General features: G+C 35.2%; 1 protein-coding gene across 4 annotated transcripts in view; it reads left to right on the top strand.

Annotated features, from left to right (window-relative positions):
• The window catches only part of Snx13 (sorting nexin 13), a 104,790-nt gene that overhangs the window by 31,776 nt on the left and 65,156 nt on the right, over positions 1 to 7,858 (top strand). For all 4 annotated transcript variants that reach the window (XM_055624366.1, XM_055624353.1, XM_055624358.1 and 1 more), the window contains exons 2-3: positions 2,511 to 2,623; positions 5,551 to 5,653. In XM_055624366.1, the coding sequence (XP_055480341.1) occupies positions 2,511 to 2,623; positions 5,551 to 5,653 (216 nt within the window). The remainder of the gene's footprint in view (positions 1 to 2,510; positions 2,624 to 5,550; positions 5,654 to 7,858) is intronic.

Raw genomic sequence — 7,858 nt, 5'->3', positions numbered from 1 at the left:
TATATATATATATATATATATATATATATATATATATATATATATATTTGAGGCCTGCCTTGGGTATAGACTGTTTCAGCATTCTCCCTCTCAACCCCCATTTCAGAAAATTTGAGATTTTAGACAGATTTCAGGTCTTCCTTGGTAACTAATTATTTTGTTAATTACCCTTAGTCATATCAGTAATTGTATTTACTCTGAATTTTCTTAAATCAAATATTACATTTTTACACATGCACTCATTTTTTTATCTTGTGTATGTGCACACGTGTCACAGCATGTGTGTGGCGAGGACAGCCTGTGGGAGTCAGTTCTTTCTTTCTGAATGTGGGTCCCAGGATCTAACCCAGGCCTGCAGCCTTAGTAGCAACAACATTTATCACTGAGCTATCTCGCCAGTCCCTTGAAAATGTGTTTAATTGGGAAAGATTCAACTCAAACACAAGACTATATAGAAGATCTATAGTTACAACCAGTCTTGTGAATAAGTATTTGAGAAGGTTCTCTTATCCTCCAGTTCAACCTGAGCTAGCTACTTTACTGCTTCAAAAAGTTAGGAGTCAATCAACAAGTTACTTAATTGTGAAACTGACAAGCATACATATGTATACAGAAAGGATGTTACTGCTAACATTAGGTCAGACTGCACTGGAGAGTGGGCTGAACAGTGCTTGGACCATGTCTGCTCTCACATTTCCGGCAAGTTTACCAGAGCTCCTGGGGGAAGATGGTAAGCAGAGTTTTGGGTGGATCTTGGGAACCAATGTTTATTGTTGCTGGACATCTGGTAATACTGTGGTGAGATGTAGGTGCTAAATGCTGATCTCAGTGATGATTAGGGGGACCAGGTTGCCTCTTGCTTTATTTCCAACCACTGTCCTACTTTCAGTTCTTAGGAAGAAAGACAGGTGACCCCTTGAGTGAAATACTGTTTCTATCTGATTCAGGATGAGAATGGAAAGGCAGGAGAGAACATTAATTAACATTCTGGCTCTGGCTAAAAGATGTCAGTGGCCATGATGCAGAAAAGGATAATAAGAATAAAAATAACCAATAGTTGTACTACTACTGGAAGCAAGGCAGTGGTGATGGCAAGAAGACTCTGATGAAGCACATCTATGTTCTTCAGATGTTCAGCTCTGTTTTTCAGAGCATATGATAAGCAAAAATACTATTTTTCCTGTAGGAAGACTCAGTGTCCTAAGTGAATTCTTCCTAAGTAAGTTAACAGAAGTAACACTAAGTGTTACTTCCTAAGTAAGTAACAGAAGAGCTTTCTGTTCTGTGTTCTCTAACCACTCAGAGCTGACCGCCTTAGTTGCTTGTTTTCTCGGGGGAGCTGAGCCCATCTGATGGACTGTGCTCATTGTGCTTTCTCTCTCCAGAATGTAAGCTTACGGGGAGGCATGTAAACATGTATGCCTGTGCTTCTTTGACAAGGCTCTGCTTTGCTACCTAGAGTCGCCGAAACTTGGACTGTGCTTAGCACACAGGAAGCCGTCAGTGACTGGGGAATGAATACATAAAACCCTTCCATTCATAATCGACAATACGTATTGTCTGTGCTGTAGGTTTTGGTTGTTAATTTTGTTTAATGTAACATCTTGTAATGCTTTCTATTCTTTCTTTTCTTTTCTGGTTCAGTGTCTTAATTGTTTTGTCTTATAAGACAGTCTTCTCTGTGCTTCTTGATAACAGGAGTGAAACAAATGCCATCTTTGTACACTTCACAAGGCACAGCAAACTTGTGGAGAAACTATTTGAATTGAATATCTTTATTTATTCATCAGAACTTAAACTGCTGAAATCCAGTTTGCCTTTAACAAAGGAAGACTTTTACTATATAGAACTGTGTGATTCTCTATGCCTAGTTTTTCTCTTTTAAAAGATGGAGACCTTGGGCATACTTTGTTAAACCGTGGCTGGCTTTGGAGATGGAGGTTGGGGTTTTCTGAAGTATATTTTCCTAAGTTTTTCTGTAGTATTTGGAGAAAATAAAATTACCATAATTTTCAGTAAGATAGGTTATATACATTGAAATTTTAATTAAAAAGTGTTTCTTTAGGTTATAATTTTTAAGATTTAATTTTAAAGTATTAGTAATAACTTTGTAAACTAGTCATCCTAAAACTTTTCAGTGAGCTTTTGCAAGTATAAATATTCAAACATTTTATAAATATGTTATTTCTCATGCAGATTTTTTTCAGTAGTTTGTATTAGTATCTCTTATTGCAACTTTGTATTTCTACTTTTTCCCCTCAATATTGTTGGTGATCTCTCCAAATTTCTTTGTTTCAAATAAATGTCCAAGTATATATTACATTTACAAAAGTTAATATTTTAATGCTTACTAAAATGATACCATAAAGATATAAAAGGAGAAATTTAAAATCATTAGTGTTTACAAAGAAAAATTCAAAACTTCTGAAAAGTTTTTCTGATTTATCCAAAGAATTATATCTTTTGTTTTTATTTACTTCCCACTCTTTTGTTCCTTTGCTTTATTTCAGGCCAGTCTATCCATATGGGGATGGGGAAGCCTTGGCGTTGTCCTTTTTCTAATAACCTTTGGACCCTTTGTAATATTTTATTTGGCATTTTATATCCTCTGCTTTGTGGGAGGGTAAGTATGTACAATGATAATTTTATAATTTATGTGTTATATTTTGTTAAAATTGAAACAAAATGATTGAGAACTGGGAATATGATTTAATTGTGAATGTTATTTTCTCAATTTTTTTTTTTTACCAAAGTTTTAAAAAATACAAGTAAAATTAAGATGTCCATTTGTATGCGGTGGTTATCTTTAAAAATGAAGTTTTAATTACTAAACATGAATATATCTTTTATTATATGAAAAATTTTAATGTTATTCTTGGTTTAAGATTGGGATTTTATTACCTGTTGTGATATTACAATCTTCTGAGATAACACATCTAGTTTTACATTATAGGAGATACTATTCCATTGATTAGATGTCAAATAATAATTGTGCCCTCAGAGGAATGTTGTTACTTTGGTCCAGACAGTTCAGATAAATACTTGCTTTTATAGTTTTCTCATTATGGTTATTTGGTTTGCAGTATTTATGATTTCCCTTAAATTATAAACATTTACAAAGAAGGCTCCAGCCGAACTTTATTATGGGTTTGTGCACAGACAGCTGGTATTAGATGTAGATGCAGTGTCTTGAGCTGAAATATTTAGATCTGTTTTAGCCGCAGGAGTCAGGTGACACAGAGTTCAGAATATCTTTAATGGAAACTTTGGTACAAAGTGTCCGAAACCAAATGTGCAGGTCCAAGGCCCGAAGAGATAACTATGCAGAGCTGCGTGGTTGTACTTACCCCACAGGGTCAAGGCTGCTTCCACTGACAGGAAGGATTATGTTTTATAAAGAGATGTTTCTCTAAATTTTAGAGTCTAAAATATAGAGATTCTACTAATTTAATAATTAGAATAAGCCCTTTGTCAAGAATGAACAAAAAGTATTTCAAAATATTTCCCACCACTTTGGAAAGTGAAGAAATTGGAGCCTTAGAGAAAAAGGTGAGCACTCTAAGGTGAGAGGCAGTCTCTTCTGTGTCTCTGTCTGTGTGTCTGTCTGTCCCTCTCCCTTCCTCCTCTCATCCCTACCACACCCACTCCCCCTGTTGTTTTTGTGAGATAGGTTTCTCTGTGTAGCCCTGGCTGACCTGGAACTCTATCTATAGACCAGGCTGGCCTTGAACTCAGAGATCCACGTGTCTCTGCCTCTGGAGTGCTGGGGTTTAAGATGTGCACCACCACCGCCCAGGTCAGAAGGATTTCTTAACAGTGAATTACAAACAGAATTTGGCAGGGGCATCGTCTGCACACTGCAGAGTTACTAGAAGTTTTGTTGACCCCTCTCTGACTTTGCTAATTTATCAAGGAATAATTTCCAAAAATGGTTTGGATACTTAGAATTCTGTGAAAGTTTTAGGTACAGATAGGTTGTTGGAAGGTGTGGTGATGATGTTTGCAGTCATGGGCTGGCATCTGAGCTTGCAGGCTAATGCTGTGCCTTGAGTTAGTGTGATTCTGTACTGGCTCGCTGATCCCATTGGGGCTCCCTGTCATAATAAGGGTCTTTTGTTTCCTCTGTAACCCAGTTGAAGAGGATTAGCTAATCAGACATTCTCAGAATGCTCAGTTTATGGTCAACAAGTTCATAATTTTCAGAATCAAATCTTCCCTTTTTGTGACCTTGATTGTGAAGACTGATTGTCCCTTCAATGAAACTTTGTGTCACTCAATGCATTGCAAATTTAAGCAACAAAACAGATGACATTTTATAAATTGAAAGTAATTTGCTAGTTTAGCTCTGCTTTTTCTTAAGTTTTTAAAGATGTGTTTTTTGCTGTTTACATAAAGTACACATATGAAAGGAATATATTTTTCTATGAACAACCCATTTTCTTTGATAAAAGAACTTACCAAGTTTTGAAGTGTTATGTAGTTTATCCATTTAAAATGACGATGATATAGACTTTTCTTACAGTTAAAGCTAATTCCTTTTTGCAAATATTAAAAAAAACCTACTTTGGCAGTGGGAAAAGCACAGTGTTTTACTTTGTTTTTTATATCATGGGATATTGTCAGTGCTACATTATTATTTCAGGACATTTTGTTGTATTTATTGCATGGGTTATTTATTTATGAATGTACCTATCTATTTATTTTGGTTTTTCAAGTAGGGTGTCTCTATGTAGCCCTGGGTATTCTGAAAATCACTTGTAGACCAAGCTGACCTCAGACCTGCCTTGCGAGTGCTGGGATTAAAGGCTTGAACCACCATGCCCATCTAGGTGGGCTATTTAATAATTTGTAGCCCTTAGATTTTGGTTGTGAGTCCAGCCCTTAATGGTTCAGCCATTCACCAATCAATTGTAGCTTCTAGTTTTACTTAAACATCAGCTAAAATTATTAACTAGTTGTTTGTAATTACAAGTGTTCTTTGAACTTGCTGTTTTAATTATTGCATCATAGGCTAAGATTAGTGTTTTATCAGTCATCATCTTAAGAGTAACAGTTTAACTTAAATAATTACTTTGTTGTACTTCTAAGTGCTCTTAATTAAACTGAAACACAGGGTCAAACTACAAGGCCATATCTGTTACAGGTGATATGTATTGCCAATTCTGAACACACACTCAAGAGACACACAACCCCCATCCCCAACACACAGAGGCTTACTCTGGCTGGCCTCAAACTCACAGAAATCTGCTTGCCTCTCCCTTCTGAATGCTAGGATTAAAAGTGTGCATCATTACGCTTGGGACTGAAGGTTTTTTAAATAAAAGTTGTTTGAGTAAAACTTTGAAAAACACTTCATAATTCATTAAATATTTCTAAGTGTTATAAATTTCAGAGCCTAACAAAATTCTGTCAATCTTGATTTTCCAAATATCTAGACTTAATTTTTAAGAAATGGTAAGCCATAAAGTCTGAGAAGTATATTCAGTAACAAATACGATAAAGTATAAAATACTTTATTTTTTAATCTATAATTACTTTTATTTCCCACAGGGGTTTAGTGGTTACTCTCCTTTATGGGAAAACAAACTCAGAAAAATACCTAGAACAGTGTGAACACTCATTTCTTCCTCCAACATCATCTGGGGTTCCTAAGGTATGTCGTGTAGAGGAATGTGAAACCCCACAGAGCAGTGCAGCCATCAGTGTGTTCATCTGCATGGCCCAGCAAGGTTGTCATTCACAAGTGTGTGTACATACTGATGGGCACTGCTTGATTTTACTGAGAACTAACTGAGATCCTAAATGGCATCTTGAAAACTTTTTGTTGTATGTAAACAAATAGGAATACAAATGTGAGGAAAAGATAGACATTGGTTAGTTTAATTTATTTTCCTGTCTTAATATCAAATTCATTTATATAATTTGTAAAAATGCTAATGAGTATTTGGTTTGAGTGAAGTAAATTAAATAAAATTAGAGAAAAATATGTACACTTTTTGTTTAATTATTTTGAAAAGCATACTTGGCAGTAAGCTACACATGTTTGTGGTTTTAAAAACTCAGGTCTTATTTTGTCATTGTGAATAATTGTGTTTTTCTATTACAGTACTGAGTGTTATAAATGAAGTAGATACTGGATTCTGTGGATACATAGGCCTCACAGTTGCTATAGTATCAGGCTTTGGGTCACTCTACTTTTAGGCAAGTGGTTGGAACTGATGCCAGTAACTTAACCTTACAGTCATATAAACACTAAAATACAGATGAGGAAGTAAGTAATGTACAGTAGTAGTTTCTATTATAGAAATGAAAATACCCTACACCATTCCATTTTATGTTCATCAGCTGCTGTTTCATTTATACATTTATAACTTTTTTTCTTCATTGTGTTTATTGTAAGTATTAGTACTTATACGGATTAATGGGTTCACTGTGAAATTTCTGTATAAGCATGCTTTGATCACATTCACTCTTTGGCCACTTTTCTTCTTTTCTGCCTCTCCCCCACTTCCATCCAACTCCTCATAGTCCCTCTACACTCTCAGGAGTGTTTTGCTTTTCACTTAGGCGATAAACCAGGAAACCTCATTTACTTCTCTTTGTGTGTTTGGCTTATTTTGCTTAATACATTATCTTCAAAATCTGCCCATTTTCCTGCAAATGGCCTGATTTCATTCTTTATGGCACAATAGCTGCACATAATTTACTCTTCTGTGAGCTGACCCTGTCTTAGATGCTGTAAGGGTGCTGCAGTAAGCATGGGTGTGCACTGATTTCTGAATGTTGACTTAACTTTTTAAAGATGATCTACTTTGGAGTGGTATAATACAACTTTCGTCATTATGTGAACTTCTTGTTTTTCTGTTTCTTTAGAACTATTGTTCATACATTTTCTTTGAATTTTGTTTACAAGACTTTCTAAGGAATTAGGCCTTTCTTTCTTGGCCATTTATAGTTTTCATTCATTTGGGAGGTGCATGAAAATAATAGAAAACATTTTAAGAATTAAGATTTTATATAGTGATAAAGTCAAGACTAGCCATGTTTTTATAATCAATTGTTATGAATGATATAAACCTACTTTTGGCTTGTTATTTTAAAATGTGATTTGTAAACAATAGTCTATGAAAAAATCTTAGTGGTTCATATTATACTTAAACATTAATTTTATATAAGTTGTGATCAGTTTGCACCGTAAGCAGTATATTATTAAGGGATTTTTATCAGTGTGAGTATCATAAAATTTGCAGAAACAAACCTAGATGGTACAGCCTATTACCTACCTAGGGTATGTGATCCTATTTCTTGTTCTAGGCAACAAACTTGTAAGTATATTTCTGTACTGAATACTCTGGCCCCTCCAGTGAAATGGTATTTGCATTATCTAAACCGTGAAAAGAAGCACTGGAAATGGTCAAACCTTTAGTGGTGGCACACTCTTTTAATTGTCTTTACTCTCAGCATTTGGGAGGCAGAAACAGGTATGGTGGAAGCTGGGTGGTCTACATGGTTGGTGTACATGGTGAGTTGTAGGCTAGCCTGGACTATGTTAGGAGATACTGCCTCAAACGAAGAAATAAAAAGCAAGCAAGGAAAGAAAGAAAGAAGAGGAAGCAAAGGAATGGAAAGGAAAGGAAAGGGAAAGGGGAAAAAAGGGAAGAAAGGGAAAGGGAAAGGCAGAAGGAAAAAGGAAAGGAAAAAGGGAAAAGAAAAGGAAAGGAAAAGAAAAAGGAAAGGCAAAAGGAAAAGGTGAAACAAAAAGAAAGAGAAAAGGAAAGGAAAGGAGAGGAAAAAGGAAAAAAGGAAAGTAAAGAAAAGGAAAGAAGGAAAGCAAAATGGAAAGGAGAAAGGAAAGGAA

The sequence above is a fragment of the Psammomys obesus genome, unplaced genomic scaffold (assembly GCF_907164565.1).
Source record: "Psammomys obesus unplaced genomic scaffold, mPsaObe1.curated_primary_1811, whole genome shotgun sequence".
Classification (NCBI taxonomy): Eukaryota; Metazoa; Chordata; class Mammalia; order Rodentia; family Muridae; genus Psammomys; species Psammomys obesus.
Note: the sequence above shows the minus strand (reverse complement) of the source record. Positions and strands in the feature narration are given on the sequence as shown.